The sequence below is a fragment of the Euprymna scolopes genome, chromosome 41, assembly GCF_053919585.1.
Source record: "Euprymna scolopes isolate OS-2025 chromosome 41, ASM5391958v1, whole genome shotgun sequence".
In the NCBI taxonomy this organism is placed as follows: domain Eukaryota; kingdom Metazoa; phylum Mollusca; class Cephalopoda; order Sepiida; family Sepiolidae; genus Euprymna; species Euprymna scolopes.
Genome location: NC_136522.1, coordinates 75820585 through 75840378, shown reverse-complemented (window position 1 = coordinate 75840378; position 19794 = coordinate 75820585). Strand labels below are relative to the sequence as shown.

At 31.5% G+C, this 19794-nt stretch overlaps 1 protein-coding gene across 1 annotated transcript in view; it reads right to left on the bottom strand.

The window, feature by feature from the left end:
• Positions 1-19794, bottom strand: part of LOC145266635 (uncharacterized) — a 471019-nt gene that overhangs the window by 178217 nt on the left and 273008 nt on the right. Inside the window, exons 96-103 of the mRNA XM_080122558.1 lie at positions 17553-17726; positions 14131-14256; positions 12657-12842; positions 10564-10698; positions 5583-5771; positions 3659-3784; positions 1132-1314; positions 314-436 (exon numbers count right to left, since the gene is read on the bottom strand). Coding sequence (XP_079978684.1) covers positions 314-436; positions 1132-1314; positions 3659-3784; positions 5583-5771; positions 10564-10698; positions 12657-12842; positions 14131-14256; positions 17553-17726 — 1242 coding nt within the window. The remainder of the gene's footprint in view (positions 1-313; positions 437-1131; positions 1315-3658; positions 3785-5582; positions 5772-10563; positions 10699-12656; positions 12843-14130; positions 14257-17552; positions 17727-19794) is intronic.

Sequence of the window (19794 nt, the reverse complement as noted above, 5' to 3'; positions counted from 1 at the left end):
AACCCTCTTTCTATAAACTGAACAGCAACACATTTCTATTTCTGATAGCTTTCCAACACAACAAGCACTAATCATCACTTTGTAACGCACAGTTTTTTTAATACATATTTTCCATAGCATTTCTACATGTCCTCAACTTAACAAATAGACCAGGGATTGTTTCACATACAACTTTTCTTCCAGACAACCTGTACGAAACTCTTTGGACTACGCTTCTAAAAGACAAATGAAAAGTAGATATGTTACAAGATGTCACACACCGCTTGTGAAACAGAGCGTTCAATGTTCGTAAATGCATTAGAAATTTGCTTACCGTATCTGCTTTATGAGGGGCACCTTTCAGTGATTTTTTCAAATAAATTGTGCCATCATCAGAATTAATGAAATAGAATTCTTGCGATTGGGCGTTACCCGTGATAGTGTAGCGGACAGTGTCCTAAAAGAGAAAGAGATAGTTAAAGATTTAACAGGAAATTTATGAAAATAATATTAAAATACCAGTGAAGTGATGCATTAGAAAAAAAGTATTTATAACTCTAGTATTGAACTATCGAGCTATATAAATGTACTTTGTGCTATTAATATCTGTATTCTAATATAAAATTCTGAATTTTTTATTTCAATAGTATAAAGTATATATTTCAGATAATCATGCAGTATAATTTACAGTCGAGAAATCAAAGGAGAGAACATAATATACAACAAATTATTTTTTTAAAAACGTAATAAGACTTAATTAAGGTTAGTGGTAAGGGAAGTTATTTTTTTAAAACTACCTTTTCAACCTGAAATTCGTGACCACCTTCCCAAACATTGACATCATTTTTATTTTCTCGTGTTTGGAAAAGTCAAATTAACGATAAGAAATTCAGAAATACTAAAGTTCATAATCAGTGTCCACACTTAGATCGGTCGAAAATTAAATTTTAACGCGTTTGGTGAAAGTTATTTGTTATATATATATATATATATATATATATATATATATATATATATATATATATATATATATATATATATATATTGTTTACTTTTTTAGTTGTTTACACGACATAATTATCAAATTTCAACCCGTCTTTCATTTTTCAATACACAATGAATGAGTCGCATTAGAAATTCTTAAAAACATACCTGGTCAGGATCGGTGGCTGACACAGATATTACAGGCACGGAAAACGCGTGAGCGTCAGTTATTGTGACGGTATAGTCTTGTTGGCTGAACTTTGGAGCATTGATGTTACGAGTGACAGTTATGGTCAAGTTGGTTCGTGCTCTATCATTTGGATAGACAGAGTCATAAGCCTCTATTGTGAGCTGAAAAGATAAAAAAGAAAAAGTGAATAGGTATTACCTCATTTAATTACATATCTCTTATAAAGTATGATATCTTTGTGTGTTTATATATTTGCTAAGCAATCATAAAAGCATAAGCCAGAAAGGTCCAAGCATTGCATGAAAAAAAAATGCAAGGAACCCCAAATAAATGCTGAAAACTTGGAAGAGATAGCTGAAAATAGGGTTATAATCAAGATTGCCGGCTCTTTTTTTACTTCCGGTTTCTGTTGTTCATTTAACTAAATAATTAGACCTAATCGTGCTGTAACAGAGCGCGTATGAACGCATTAGAAAATATCAGCAGGAGCTGTAAGATAGCTGGATTGTGAGGATATTAGCAGCAGTAGTTCAAAAAAACATATATGCAAATTAGGAAGAGTGTGAGAATAAAAAGAAAAAAAAAGGACACCAGGTGACCAGGAGAAGAAAACGTGTGGTTGAAAAAAATGGATGTATAAATTCGAAGACGAGAAATGGCTGTCTACAACCGGCGTGTAGTGGAGCAGAAAGAAAAACGACCAGGTGAGATGGACATGTGATCCAGCAGTTAGAGACGTTTAAGCTGGTGTCAAGATGGGGAAAAAGACATAGGATAATAAAAGACTTGTGTTAAATAAAAGAAAAGTCGAGTCGGATTTATTTATTTTTGTTTGTTCCTTTTTAATTGTGCTGGTCACCGTGGGGGGGGGGTCCAAGGAGGGGGGTTCAACTGTAATGAACGATGTTCGAGCGTAACAGTCACGTTACAATGCGGACAAGAAACACCTTCTTAATACGGGGAAAGAAGAGGCTTTTACCTAAGATAATCATTAATCAGAAGGAACTATATCTTGGTTGTTACCTATTAAAAATCAACATATTAGCTGTCTATTAAAAATCAACATATTAGCTGTCTATTAAAAATCAACATATTAGCTGTCTATTAAAAATCAACAGATGTAGCTGTCTATTAAAAATCAACAGATGTAGCTGTCTATTAAAAATCAACAGATGTAGCTGTCTATTAAAAATCAACAGATGTAGCTGTCTATTAAAAATCAACATATTAGCTGTCTATTAAAAATCAACATATTAGCTGTCTATTAAAAATCAACATATTAGCTGTCTATTAAAAATCAACAGATGTAGCTGTCTATTAAAAATCAACAGATGTAGCTGTCTATTAAAATCAACAGATGTAGCTGTCTATTAAAAATCAACAGATGTAGCTGTCTATTAAAGATCAACATATTAGCTGTCTATTAAAAATCAACATATTAGCTGTCTATTAAAAATCAACAGATTTAGCTGTGTATTTAAAGTAAGCATATTTGGCTTGCTATAAAATCAACATATTTATCTATTTAAAATCAGCATAGTTAGCTGATCTTAAATAATATTCTGCTTGTTTCTTCCTTAGTTAGTGCGTACGTTACGTTTTAAAAAATGGCCCAATACAATTTCTGAAGGCCATATTGCTTCAGAAATAGCCAAATTCATGAAATTTTGGCTTTAAAAAGACCAATTTAGTGATCCTGGACAAGAATATGAGAATGACCCCCCTTTGATGTAGTTTTATTTTCGAATATCATTATGATAATAAGATACGATCATTGTTGTAATGGTGTGAGAAAAGAATTCATAGTAATTTCAACGCGCAGTGGTTCTTCATTGCATAAAGAAATTAGAGACACGTTATGCAAAAAATGGAAACTATATTTTTGTGCTACACTAAAAAACATATGTGGATTAGTTGATTATATATATTTCTTATTCCGTGGAATTTGCTAGTTAAAACTTTGCATACATAGCTGTCTATTAGAAAGTCAAAATATTTAGCTGTTCATTAAAAATCAATATCTTTCGCTGTTTATTAAAAATCAACACATTTAGCTGTCTATTTAAAATCAACATCTTAAGCTCTCTATTAGAAAGTCAAAATATTTAGCTGTCTATTAAACATGAGCACATTTAACTGTCTTTTAAAAAGTGAACTATTTAAGTGTTTATTAAAAATAAGCATATTTAGCTGTCTATTTAAATCAACATATTTGACTATATATTAAAAATTAGCATATTTTGCCGTCCTATCAACATACTCAGCTGCCTGTTAGTAATGAACTTATTAAGCTGTATCGCTAAAAATATTTCAGCGATTCCAATAACTTATCAACAAATGTCTTCAGATTCACATTTTCTACATTTGACAGCAAAATCATACCCCTTCACTGATGAGGTTCCCAAATGCCAAATCTTCCTTAGGCATGGTCCCAAATAGTAGCCCTTTAGGTCCAAGTGGCGATGTGCTTTGTTGAGAGTGAACGTGAATAATAAAAATAATTACCGCGTAAATGTTGTCCGTTGATTGGCGTAGAGCCTTCTGGTTTTTCACAATCACTTGATCAACTGAATTCAAGCCGAATAAATAGGGGGCAATACCAACGCCAGTTACTTCGTATTTAATTGTTCCCTAAAAAAACAAAAACAAAAAAATAAAACAATAAAATTAGCAAAATGCATGAACAAAAACTGATTTATTTTGCAGCTTCACATGTATTTGGTCCGTAATGTTCCTTCATTCAACCTTACGGCTGAGAGCAAAGTATAATCTCTATCTTTACTATTATATAAAAGTCACTTTGTGTGTGTGAGTTCCTTTCTCATAGCTTCCGAAACAGCCTATCTTTTGTAAATTTCACGCAAAGCTAATTTATATGCCTAGTAGTTTTCTTAGATATGTTTTGTACAGAAATTCATCCGATAAATATCAAAAATCGAAAAAAATCCGATCTTAAAAATAGCTTTTATCCCTTATAGATAAAAAGAAGAATTTTGACAGGAGAATATTTTACGTTATAGCGACCAAGGGAGATAATAAAGTCTTAGCAAATGATTTCTTCTTAAACAAAACCATTATAATCTGGAAATATAGCTTAGTGGTAGAGAATTCGACTACAGATCAAATGATCCACTGTTCAAGTCCCGGTGTGCCTCCCCATTATATTTTATTTTATTTTCATTAATGAGTTCAATTTACAATAAAAGAAGTACCATTTAAAATCGCCGCAAATCATTTCTTCGTTTGCATATTTTAAAAATAAACAGTAATCAGAAGTGATTTTTGCAGGGTATTCATCGTCAAGCCCAAATATCAGCTGACGTGATGTTGTAAACAAACACAGACGGAATTTGATGATCGACATTACCATTATTATTATTATTATTATTATTTTTATTTATCTTAATTAAATCAAATTGATTGGCAAAAATAGCAAAGTATAATAGGCCATGTAAATAGATAACTATTTTAATTGGAACACAAGTTGAGAACAAACACCTGTTCTAATAAAGAGGTTTACCTGTACAGTAATGCCTCCAGATACGAATACACTAAGATACAAATTTAAAAAAATACAATGATACATTGTATCTATATTTACGCCCTAAGATACGACGATATTTTAGATACGATTTCAAAAATCACGCGATGCTCCCAAAATTAAAAAAAAAAACAACACCCCAAAAAACAAAACAAAACAAAAGGAAAAGCCCCGGCCCCAGTACAAAATGCAAATCAATAAAAAAGTGTATGTGTGTGTGTGTGTGTATCGTAGGCTAGGCTATGCTGTTTGTTTTCTTTGTGTGTAGATTTCTTGCCCTTGGAACGAATTAATTCTGTTTCTTTTAATCAAAATGGAAATAATTATTTTGAGATACGTTGGCGGTTATTGAACAAATTAAACTCGTATTTCAAGGGATTACTATATATATATATATATATATATATATATATATATATATATGGAAGTTTTAAAAGCTTAAAAGCCAAGAGCAAAGCAGAAAGGACCGGAATCACAAAAGGAAAGAAAACAAAAACAAACAGACAAACAATTGTTTGTGATTCCGGTCCTTTCCGCATTGTTCTTGGCTTTTAAAACTAACATATATTCCTTTATCAGCAATGCTTCAAGCAAACTACCATTTACTTTATATATATATATATATATAAATATATATATATAAATTATATATGTGTATGTGTGTCATTATTATTCTTGCAATAGATACTGTACTTATCCATGTACACATATATTTCGTCTTAATAAAATACGGCTATATAACCAATCGCTGAGTTCGGATTAATAACTTCGATTATAGTTAATCGCTTTGATCGATAGTGATTACTGAACGCTACAAATCACTAGACGCCTTTGTGATACTCAGTAATGACAGTAATCATAACTCTACATTAATCTTGTGTAACTCACCTGTCTGTCATTATCGGTTGCTTTAACGTTTCTAAAGATTGCAGTGGCAGTGCCGGTGTTCTCATTAACAGCAGTAATGTAAGGGGTGCCCTCAAAAACTGGCGAGAATCGATTCCGCAAAATTGTAATCGTGACGACAGCGGTAGCCGTTTTCTCAGGAGAACGTTGGTCACTCACTTTAGCATTAAACTGCAATGAAAATCAAAAGAAAATATAATTAACAGAAAATAAAACATGATGTAATATGAATAATAATACGAAAACGCTATATACAGGGTGGAACGAAAAAATTTGCCCTAGAAAGACGACATGATTCCATTTCCGTTTGATGAAAACTTCTTTTCTTATTTTTGTTGTAGGCCATCTATTAGTTAGTCAGTTGTGAACAAATCGATAGGAACCTATCATGTCTGAAAGTGACAAAATGTTCAACGAACGAGATCGGAGATGCGCCGCTGACAACTCATGCTCTCTACCGATTCAAGTTATGACAATAGGAACTTCTTGCATTGCCAGCACCTTCAGTATGCATCGCTGGATTGCCGCGGCTAACATGGTCGTGCCCAGGATGAAGAAAACCAAGCTCCTACCGGGGCTTATGAAAAAGGCATGCTCCGAGTTCCGGACCCGTATCGAGGTGCTGATTGAGGCTGAAGACGGCTACATTGAATAGATGTCAGCTCTACTACATTATCAAGTTACCGAATTTGATTTTTCAGGCATTTTTTTAAAAATAAACTTGTAGTGTTGTTTTCTTTAGGGCGACACTTTTATCGTTCCACCCTGTAATATGGATAATATTTTCCAAGAAATATTGTTATATATTAAAGTAATGATTTTTTTTGATTTATTATGAAAGTTTAAATTTTGTAAAAAAAAATAGAATATGTGTGTGTATCCCCAATAGGATACACACACATATTCAAATACTAACTGTTCAAAACTGTTCGTAAGTTTTAAGCAGTATTTTGATCTATTACGGAATTTTGAAAAAAAAAGTTCGTTTTTCTTTTTTAAAAATAGTTTTTGTAATAATAATACGAAAATAAAACGTTACAATAGTTTTTAGTGACATGTTCATCCTTGGAAATAAGAAACCATACTTCTCGAAGAAATGTGGCTGCTTTTGATAACATAGTCTAGCACTTTGTAATGCTTCTGAGTTTTGAAAAGGAGGAATTGGTTATTCGTATTATTTGAATTCTTTGGGTTACTGTTCTTATTTTGAGTGTTATTTGACTCGATGTGACTTACGATCTTTTTCAAATGTATCTCTTGTTGAACTCGGGAATGTTTTTGTCGAACTAAGAATCTTTCTTTTAAACTAAGGAATCTTTCTATCGAACTCAGATATCTTTCTATCGAACTCAGATATCTTTCTATCGAACTCAGATATCTTTCTATCGAACTCAGATATCTTTCTATCGAACTCAGATATCTTTCTATCGAACTCAGATATCTTTCTGTTCAACTCAGATATCTTTCTGTTCAACTCAGATATCTTTCTGTTCAACTCAGATATCTTTCTGTTCAACTCAGATATCTTTCTGTTCAACTCAGATATCTTTCTGTTCAACTCAGATATCTTTCTGTTCAACTCAGATATCTTTCTGTTCAACTCAGATATCTTTCTGTTCAACTCAGATATCTTTCTGTTCAACTCAGATATCTTTCTGTTCAACTCAGATATCTTTCTGTTCAACTCAGATATCTTTCTGTTCAACTCAGATATCTTTCTGTTCAACTCAGATATCTTTCTGTTCAACTCAGATATCTTTCTGTTCAACTCAGATATCTTTCTGTTCAACTCAGATATCTTTCTGTTCAACTCAGATATCTTTCTGTTCAACTCAGATATCTTTCTGTTCAACTCAGATATCTTTCTGTTAAACCCAGATATCTTTCTGTTCAACTCAGATATCTTTCTGTTCAACTCAGATATCTTTCTGTTCAACCCAGATATCTTTCTGTTCAACTCAGATATCTTTCTGTTCAACTCAGATATCTTTCTGTTCAACTCAGATATCTTTCTGTTCAACTCAGATATCTTTCTGTTCAACCCAGATATCTTTCTGTTCAACTCAGATATCTTTCTGTTCAACTCAGATATCTTTCTGTTAAACCCAGATATCTTTCTGTTCAACTCAGATATCTTTCTGTTCAACTCAGATATCTTTCTGTTCAACTCAGATATCTTTCTGTTCAACTCAGATATCTTTCTGTTCAACTCAGATATCTTTCTGTTCAACTCAGATATCTTTCTGTTCAACTCAGATATCTTTCTGTTCAACTCAGATATCTTTCTGTTCAACTCAGATATCTTTCTGTTCAACTCAGATATCTTTCTGTTCAACTCAGATATCTTTCTGTTAAACCCAGATATCTTTCTGTTCAACTCAGATATCTTTCTGTTCAACTCAGATATCTTTCTGTTCAACTCAGATATCTTTCTGTTCAACTCAGATATCTTTCTGTTCAACTCAGATATCTTTCTGTTCAACCCAGATATCTTTCTGTTCAACTCAGATATCTTTCTGTTCAACTCAGATATCTTTCTGTTCAACTCAGATATCTTTCTGTTCAACTCAGATATCTTTCTGTTCAACTCAGATATCTTTCTGTTCAACTCAAATATCTTTCTGTTCAACTCAAATATCTTTCTGTTCAACTCAGATATCTTTCTGTTCAACTCAAATATCTTTCTGTTCAACTCAAATATCTTTCTGTTCAACTCAGGAATCTTTCTGTTCAACTCAGGAATCTTTCTGTTCAACTCAGGAATCTTTCTGTTCAACTCAGGAATCTTTCTGTTCAACTCAGGAATCTTTCTGTTCAACTCGTGAATCTACACGGATTTTATTTAATATTATGAGGGTATCATGCTCTCGTTCTGTCAGTTATGACTGAGTAGAAATCCTAAATAATTCCCATTTGTATTTTGAGTGTCGCTTGCATTTAAGATTGAACATTTAACACCTAGAAGAGTGTAACTTACGACTAAACATTACCAAGTACTTTATCCGTTATGCACGAGTACTTATGAATAAACCTGAAGAACGTCGGAGGTTACGTCGACCGAAACGTTGTGAAAATAACCCTCAAGATGAGAACAGTAGTCCGTAGCCAGAAAAATCAAAATAATAGGGACACCTTTTGTTTTAATGTTTGAGGAATTCCATTTGGAACAACGGGAGACAATTCAAGAAGTTCTTAATTATCTAGAAAGGCTGTCTAGTCAAATAAAGGGACTGTAGCCTCTGTAAAATAAAGGGACTGCAGCCTCTGTAAAATATAGGGACTGTAGCCTCTGTAAAGAAACTGTTATTTATTTTGAAAATTTGTATTTTCAAGAAATATTGTTATATTTTCAAATCATGATAATTTTGATTTATTATGAAAGTTTAAATTTTGTAAAAGAAAAAATGGATTACATATTCCAATAATAACTGTTCAAAACTGTTCGTAAGTTTTAATCAGTATTTTGATCTATTACGGAAATTTGGAAAACAAAATGTTCATTTTTCTTTTGAAAAATAGTCATACATTTATATATTATGGCCATTTTATTTATTTCAGAGTATTTTCTTAGAGAGACAATTCATTGAAAAAGTACAAAAAAAAAAAAAAAATAAATGCTGTAATTTATTTTGAAATTCTATTTTATAAAAACTACAGAATTCATTTAAATTCAGTAACTGTTCAGATAATTAATGATTTATCTTGTATGATTATTATTATGTTAATTTAGTGTGTTTGTTTTGCTTTTACCAAAAGAAAGTTCTTTTCTGTTTTTGGTCCCCAGACAAGAGGGTGGACCTGTAAATTCATCTTTGCACATTCGTCCGTTCGTCTGTCCGCACTTTTCTCAATAACTACGTCTTGAAATTTTTAGAAATTTTGCACAAACATTAAACATGATATGAGTATAAAAGTAACAGAACAGATTTTCCGGGATAACTTCAGTTGCCCCTCTAAGGGTGCCTTTCGGGTTAAGATAGCTAAAATTGATACTTTTGTGCTTATTAAAAACATTGATGCCTCGGATTTTTATAAAACTTTCTGAAAAGTAACTATGATTTCTATATAATTTTGTTTGCCTATATTCGCGATAACTCTTGAATGTGCCCCAATGGCTCTTTTAGGGCTAATAAAAAAACTCCATTTTTCGGACTATTTTACCATATTTGTCCAAAATTTTCTGTGTATGACTATTTAGCAGTTTTGCATGGTGCTAAACTCAAATTTAAATATGTTAAGGCCTTGGGGACTTTTGGGGCTAAATGGGGGGGGAGGGGGCAAATAATGGGCTTAGTCATTTCTTTTTTTGCATGGTGCAGAACTCAAATTTACATATGTTAAGGCCTAAAACTGCACCATTTGTTCATTTTCACCAGGATTTGACGTTCCCTGGGGACTTTTGAGGCTAAATTGCTGAACTTGAAGTAAAATGATGAACTTGGTCATTTTTTATGCCTCGTTCACTGTACACTCACTGGGGACCGTGCATGCTTCACTTGTTCATTCTTTTAATCAATCTAACTTTTTATTTTTGGACTTTGGATTTTTTCTTTAAAGAACTATATATTTATATTTATTCTTATTTTATTTTAGCAGGTATCCTCACATTCCACGAGGAATGTTTTTGATTACAGGGAAAGGATTGCTGATAATGTGTTTGTTTTGCATTTACCAATAACAAAAAAATGTTCTTTTCAGTTGTCATAAGTTGACAAGTTGACGAGTGGTAGCATATTTAAATCTATATTTAATATTATTTCCCTATAATCTCTTGGCACTGCTGCTGATTTCCTGCCATTAGATGGGGCTCGTGTCCAGGGGGGATAAAGACAAATTATAAATCTGTACGATTATCTGTAAGCTCAGAAGAAGAAGAAATCTCATTGACTTCCAAGCAACGACAAGTGATCTTGCTATTGAATAATAGTGACAAAAAGATAAAAAGAATGTATAAAGATTTTACCTGGATGCTATTTTGTGTAGTTCCTAATAATGATCGCCTCAACCTGATATTACCAGTTGATTCATCTATAAGGAAATAATCGACGGCTTTCAATCCAGGTGTTATTGTGTCTGCGATACTATATTTCAAAGTATCCTGAAAAAGAAAACAAAAGAAAACAATTCCATATCATTATTAAAATCCAAATATTTCGAATTTCTAAAGACACTTTTCGTTATGAAATAGAACAAAGTCATACATTTCATTACAACCAAAAATAGTTTTCCAATATTGTCCTGATATTTTATTTTCTTGATTTCATTCATGCAGACAAAGTCTTACAATGGAGACAACACGTTGATGAACACATAACTTGGTTTGCCCTTTTTTAATCTCTCTCTCAGTATATAAACACACACACACACACACACACACACACACACACACATACACACACACACACACACACACACACATATATATAATTTGATAATCGTATGCAGCTTTACTTCCGCAATTCATGTTTTAAGATTTTTCGATTGGCTTAGGAATCTAATTAAATTTTTAGCTGATATCTAAGTATAAATTAAAAAAAAAGTATTTTCTGATAGTTTATTTAGCTTTTTGTATTAACTATATATCCTTAATACGAAAATTGTATTTAATGTATGTCCTTAATACGAAAACTTACAAATATATTTTCCATCATTTTGAAATCAAATATGGCGACATAAACAGTTTCCCACGTGAGTTTTGAATTTAATTATTTTTTATTTGGGTATAAAACTATAAATTACAATAAGTAAATGTTTTTCATTAATTTATATTTTTGTAGGTTTTTCATTTCTTTTTATATTTTTTAATCTCCAAATCCTTTTTCGATTCATATAATAAACTTTCTAACATTTTTTGAGGGCCGTACATTTGTCTTTGGGGACGTGTTCAGTGGTCTTCCGCTATACAACCAAATAAGTGTAAGACATACTATAATAAAACAAATCTTATGAGTAAATTAACAACACTTTTGGATTTTGGAATAATATATATATATATATATATATATATATATATATATATATATATATATATATCTCAATATTTACATATATATAAATATAAATACATATATATATACACATATATACATGTATATATACATATACATATATAGAAACATATATATACATATATATAAACATACATATATATATAAACATATATACATACATATATATATATACATATATATATACATATATAGATATACATTATATATATACATATATATACATATATATACATATATATGCATGTATATATACATATATATATACACACATCCATACATATATATATACACATATCCATACATATATATATATATACATACACATATCCATACATATATATATATATACACATATCCATACATATATATATATATACATACACATATCCATACATATATATATATACACATATCCATACATATATATATATACACATATCCATACGTATATATATATGTATACATATATATATATACACATATCCATACATATATATATGTATACATATATATATATATATACACATATCCATACATATATATATGTATACATATATATATATACACATATCCATACATATATATATATGTATACATATATATATATACACATATCCATACATATATATATATATGTATACATATATATATATACACATATCCATACATATATATATATGTATACATATATATACACATGTATATATATACATATTCATACATATGCATATATATATATACATATATACATATATATATACGTACATAAATACATATATATATATATGTATATATATACATACATTAATACATATATATATGTATATGTATACATATACATACATATATATGTATATATACATATATATATGTATATATATACATACATATATATATGCATATATACACATGCATATATATGTATACACACACACACATATATATATACACACACACATATATATACACACACATACATATACACACACATACATATGCACACACACATACATATATATATATATACAATATAATATTAACGTACCCTGTCGCTGTCGGTAGCAGTAATCTTCAAGATAAAAAAATCCACTGGAGAATATTCTGGAACTTGAGCTGCATAATTTTGCTGGCCAAATACCGGTCCGTTCAGATTTCTTCTAACGTTAATAGTCACTTCGGCTGTAGCTGTCTGTCGGACCCCGGCAATTGTCGCCTGTGCCTCAACCATTAACTGAAAAGGTAAAACCCCTAAAGTATTAAATTGTCATGGACTTATTATTTGGTTTTACTGCCATCTTGAACACAAGATTTTAGTCATTTTATTTAAGTAACACATTTAAAAATGGTGTTATATTATTTGCTTATGTATAAAAAATATAAAGCGAAAGGCATGTATGAGTAAATATAAGATGACGAATAGTGCACAAATAATTAAAAGTGACTACACTGCACGTGTAATTATAGAATGACATACGTTATGTTATATAGTTATTATTATTATTATTATTAGACGATACCACTTGTGCGCGTATGTTACGTGAGTTCTTATTAGTAATGATATGAGTCTTAGTGAGAGAGATGTTATAAGTGATGCTTTTTGAATAGTTTATTTATTATTTATTTCATCCGAATTAACATTTTACTGGACATTCCATTTAAACCTATTGTTCTTTAAAACTTATGTCCAGGGTTCGATTTCTGCTTTCTCTTATTTCCATTTTAACTAATCTCTCTATTTTTATACTTACATGAACAGGGGACAGCCCTTATCATGTAACAGTTATACGAGAACTTAATTATAAAGTGATTTAAATTGTATGAAAATTTATAAAGTTACGTACATGCATTGTACGAGTCACTATAAAAAGACGCATTATTTGAGTGTGTATAAGGTGACGTACATTTTAGGAGCATTTATATAGTTACGCACAATGTACGAGTATTTATAAAGTTACATAAATTGTAGAGTAAGCATAGTGACGTACGTTGTATGAATAATTATAAAGAGAGGTACAACGTTTTAGTATTTACAAAGTGATTTACATAGTACGAGAATTTATGAAGTTATATACATTGTACTAGCAAGTATAAATAGCGTACAGTTCTTTAGTATTCATAAAGTGACGTACAGTGTACGTGTATTTATAAAGTGGCATATATTGTACGCTTATTTATAAAGTTACATACATTGTAATAGTAATCATAAAATGACCTACCTTGTGCAAGTATTTATAAAATGACTTAAATTATACGAGTAAGTATAATGTGTATTTTACAAGTAACTATAAAGAGACGTACAATTTTGGAGTATTTATAAAGTGAGAATTTCCTTATCATAATAATTATAAGAAGATTTACATTGCAAGAGTAATTATAAAGCGACATATATTGTATGGGTGATTATAAAGTGACGTACATTGTAAGGTTACGAGTAATAATTACAATGCGGACATTGTATAAATGGCGCTAAAGTAACGGCACATTCTTACATGTCAAAGATTCGTTTACCATTTTCTTACCTTATACACTGGGGTATTTGAAGTGTCGTCTTTGAGGTTCCTTTTTACCGTTACAAGCCCCTGCGCACTCAGGTCAAAATAAGTGATGCCCGGATTTATACCTTTTAGGCTGTAAACTGTGTTGGTCTGCAGAAGAAAAAATTGCAAATATTATATATTATACAAGCCAAAAAAGAAAAAAAAATCAAGCAAAAATATATAAAAGAAATAACCTCCATCCATCTAGTTCACAATATCTAAATTTCAATGTGTATTTTATATTACATATTTCTAATATAATTTATTGTAATTTTGCAGGTCAATAGTTTTCATATAAATTACATCTTTGAAAAACTAATAAATATATTATTTTAAGACTAGACACTTTAGCCTGCTAAAAACGGCGAAAATTATATCTCGTTGACATAGAATGAGTGCTGTAAACTAAATTAATTGTTGAATATGATTAAATTTATGTTCATTTTTGCATTAAATACTAATCGCTATTAATTCCAAACTGCGTATTAGACAGATACCATGATACTTCGTTGTACCATATCATAACAAAGTTCAATACAAAATTTAAACTAGATTAATCAGTAGTTCCCGAGAAAAGGTCGAATTTAAATGATAACCCCTTATTCTTATTATCCCTAACTGTGCATTAAACGGATACCAGAATACTTAGTTCGCTGCAACTTATTATAACAGAAGTCCATAAAACATTGCAGCTAGACCCAGAAGTTTCCGAGAAGTGGAACGAACAGACAGATAAACTAAGAGAAATATATTATAGAGAGTTTTGAAACTTTTTTAACTTGCGCCCCTAATAGCTAAACTTGTGAATGTTTATATTGATCTAGGAGATCTATACGGAATTTCACACTAAACCTTTTATTTAATCCATAGAGGTTGATTATTCTTATTTCGTCATCTATGAGCTTGTAGGAGTGTTAATTTTATGTTATCCTTAGTTATGATGTAAAACTACACTGAACAAAAACCAATAGCCAACAGTAAAAAAAATAGCCTGTTGATGCTGAGAAAAACCCAATCCATTGTAATAAAAGACAATAGGTTTCATTCAAATAATCTCCCTTGAAAATTAATGAACATAATATTTTAGAAAGTTTGGCTAATTTATCAATTTTTATTAATTCTTTTTAATCAATTACTATAGATTGATAGCTTCCGTGAGTTTTACACATATGCTTATGTTGTTAGGAAACGACATTGTAGTTGGTATCTTGTTCTTTGATTTTAATATTTGGTTGTGCACGTTATTTTTTTTATTATTAAATCATACATTCAGGTAGTCGGAGGGCTTTTAACTCACATACATCTATACTACTACTCTGCCACCCACGTACACCAGAAAAACTTTCCTGTTGATATATAAATTATTATCAGTTGCTTTCCTCGATTTTAATATTTAGTCCTGCAAGATATTAGATTGGAAATTTAGAGACACTTAGACGTTTTTGTTATCACTAGAAAAGAAAAATATTTTACATTTGCGTTTATATTTCAACTGATGTTTACCACATCATCTGGGGAAAATCCATTTAATATTTAAACAAATACTCATGAATGATGGTGATGTAATGAATATAAATTCATCAGGGTTATTCCACACAGAAAATTATTGACTGGTGTAAGACATGGACAGGTAGAGTAGCCTGATGTCGCGTGTGTGAGCTGTGCTAGATCACCTGTTAGAAAACAGGTCACAGATATATACAGGCCAGAGAGAAAGCAAAAAGGAACAGATGCAGCCAGCCAGCAGGCGATGCAACATTAAACGAGTTCGGTGTTCAATCCGCCCTCTCCGTCTCTAGCTTGGTGCACGCACACGAGGCAATATTAAAGAATATAATATTGTTATATTTTTATATAAAACAAAACGAATTTTTCATTACAAGTTTTTGTTGACTGACGAAAAATCGACCACCATATATATAAGTACATGACACTTGGGAGACGTTGAAAAATTCGCTGAAAGACTAAAGCTTCAGCCTATTATCAGCTATGACTACAAACAGAAGTTCGTTAAAGCGAATTAGTAGATTATATTATTCGATTACAGTAGCCAGGACGATTCAGCTATTTCAAACGAATATATCCCTCTCCGGAACATATAATTTGGATTTTCGTATAGTTTTTGTGTTATGTAATGTAGGGTATTTTCAATAATTATCTTCATTTGATCGTCCTCTGTAAAGAGTGTTCCACCTGATCGCTCTTTATTATTCAGGCTCAAATCTCCAACTCTAAACTTTGCGAACCACTTCTGTAAATCATCTTCATCATATGTGACATATTTTCTTTTCATATTATTGGGATACTTTAGACTAATGTTCTCATCTTGAGTGTAATTTTTACAACGTTTTAGTCGGAGTGTTATTTTTACATTTTAGTCGGTGTAATCTCCGACATTCTTCATGTGTATCTTGCCAAACACAAGAAGATTTCTGTCGAACTCGGGAAGCTTTCTGTTGAACTCGGGAATCTGCACAGAATTTATAACGAAGCCATTTACTTAATCCACAGGGGTAGCATAATCTCATTTCCTCATGCATGACTGGGTAGAAATCCTAAATAATTTGCAATTGTCTTTTTGAGTGTTGCTGGCAAGATTTCCGTGTTCAACAGAAGATTTCTAGATCCACCTGAAGAAGCTACATCGACTGAAACGTTGTGAAAATAACAATCAAGATGATAACAATAGTCAGAAGAATTCAAATAATATAAATAATCAATCTTTATCTCAAAATTCAGAAACTTATTCTGTTTGTTGTTGTTGTCTGTTAAGGCATTTTTACTTTTATGGAAATAGAAAAGAATCAAGTGTCTAAAAATTTGTTTTACAAGCTTTCATTTTTAAAGAGCTTCATAATTAGCAAAAGTTATTTTTTTACAAAGGAGTCACCGCTTATTAAGGCCCTGAGAGCACTCGATAATAATGGTTATGAGTGTACGGTTGTCAATGGTACAATATCGTAGTAATCGTTAGTAGTGGAAATTTGGTAAATTGCATTACTTAAGGAGACGGCCCATCAACTTGTTCACGTTGGATTTGAAGACAACCATATTGTAGTCAGCCAGAAAGCAGAAAAACGGAAGACAGTTCCATAGGCGTGCAGTTCTAAGAAAGAAGCTTTGTTCATGGAATCTACGTTTAGGTTTAAACACAGATAAAAAGTAGGGGAAATTATTGATAGTGGTTTCAGATAGACCAGTGTTTTTCATGAAAGTTTTGCAAGGGGCAACATAGATTGAAGCTCAGAGGAGCACCTGTCACAAAAATAACGATAAAGAGATAGCTGGATGTATACTGTAACCGGAGATGTAAATATATTATAACTCTCCATAATTTGTTCTAACATGTTGAAATATGAACTACTAAGAATCGGCATAAACTTTCCGGACAACCTGATACTTACTCCTGGCGAAGCCGCAGTTTGAATGACACTACTGCCCACTCCTTTTGTCTCATCAATGGTGACTACATAGTTCTGCGTAGAGAAAGCCAATTTTGTGCTGCCTGTGACTGTCACAATGATCTGCATAGATCCTGTTCGTGGTGGGCTGCCTCCATCTCTCGCAAGGATATTTATCTAAAGGAGAGAAAATCAACAAAAATTAATAATCATTTAAGAAAAAATATCTTACTCAGCATCAACGCCCTACTTCCATGAAGGAGCTATATTACCTGTATAATGACCAGAGTAACAACTGCACAAATTTGTGTGTTTCATGGAGAGCTTGCGGGAAGGAAAACAGAGCCAGAGATTTTGAAAGAAATAATGGTCGAAGTTTTGTTTTTTCTAATATCCAAATAATTAACACTCCCTCTAAATATTGAAAGGCTTTAAAATAATGAGTTAAAATCTGATATTTCGAAATTCTAGGAGTTTAAATTAGATTTTTTTTGTGGGGGGGAATTTTAGGAGTCAGACCTTATGAATTAAAGTCATATATAAAAAACGCCGGTGTAAACAGTTGTTTCTGTTATAAATTTCTTTCATTTGTATTTTAAATAAGTATTCTGACTTCATTATTATTTGTACCCACGAGGCATTCTGACACAGGTCATCACCAAATATTACTCTTTGATAATAACGGGTAGTGTTCCCTGAAGTCTCGGTTTCCAGATGGCCATTACTCTCCATCTCTTTATATAACATTTGCAAATGGCCTTGTGTTATCTCAATAGTCGCCTACCATTGATTTCTTGCTAAAAATGACCATTTGTCTTCATTTGACTTTGGGTGACAATAAGTCCCCCTAAGGTGCCAGTACTCTTTTCACTAATCTAGTGGATGTCTGATTTTTGCTCTTTCTTTGCGGTCCTTCCATCCTCTTTGACCATTTCATGACTATTTTATATGGTATTAGCCAAAACTGATATTATATGGGGGGCACAGTTTATATATTTTTTCAGTTGCAGTTTCCTTGGGTTCATGTGGTGTTCCTTCCATTTTTTTGTTGTTTTACTTCTCTTGCAGGTTTTATACGGCTGATTAGAATATAGTTTATGTGGGTTGATTTCTTCATTCAAAGATTTTCCTAAAGATTTCAAATGTTTTCATCATTGGCGTCTTATTGCGATTATTAGTATTAGATTGACTTTCTTCTTCTACATTATTATTATTATTATTATTATTATTATTATTATTATCATTCGTATTCTTATTATCATTATCATTATTATTATGATTGTTATCATTATTATTACTATTATTATCAGTATTATTATCATTATTGTTATTATTATCATTATTATTACCGCATTTATTACTATTATTATTATTATTATTATTATTATTATTTACTCACTGGAACTATCGAATCGTTATCAGTGATACTCACTGGTAATAACATGTGATGTTCCCTGAAGTCTGAGTGACAACAATTCTTTAAAGATTTCCAGTATTCTCTGTCTCTTCTGTGACTGTTGTGGTGACTGTTGCAAATCATTATCATCACAGCAGCTATTTACCATGGATTTCTCACTAGTCAGCTGCTAATCCAACCTCTGGCGACATGTTTCTTAGTATACAGCGCTTGGTGATATCCAAAAATATTCAGCTGCAAATCCAACCTGTTCAAATATTCTCCTACTCACCCAGCTATCAGTGTCTTCCAGCTCTGGTCAGCTGCCAATCCAGTCTTTGGCAACGTACTCCTGTCTAAGCAGCCCTAGTGACGTTCAAACAAATTTAGTTACAAATCCAGCCTCTGGAAACGCTTCCTTACCAATGTAGCTCTTGGTGCCATCTTGATCTGTCTAGTTGCTAATCCAGTTTCGAGAAAATGTACTTCTGCCAGACCTAACTGAAGCATCTACAACCTCAGGCATGTCCACGTTGACCAGACATACCAAGCAGACCCAGCGACACTGGCAGTATGTTACCCTTAGAACCATCTTTAGTTTCTCAACAAACTCAAGGGTTTTCTTATTGTTGCAATATTTACCATTACAACTTTCTATCATTATCTATATTTTCATGAATTTATATTTTTGTTAGATGTATATGGATAAAGTTTAACTTGAAGATTATTTTTGACAGTATACCCCATAATTGAGCGAAACAAATTTCCATTATAGAGCTATTCAAGCCCGGAAGTGTGCAGGAGACATTGTGAAGACCTTAAATGTGAACCGAATATTGGTGTGGAGAG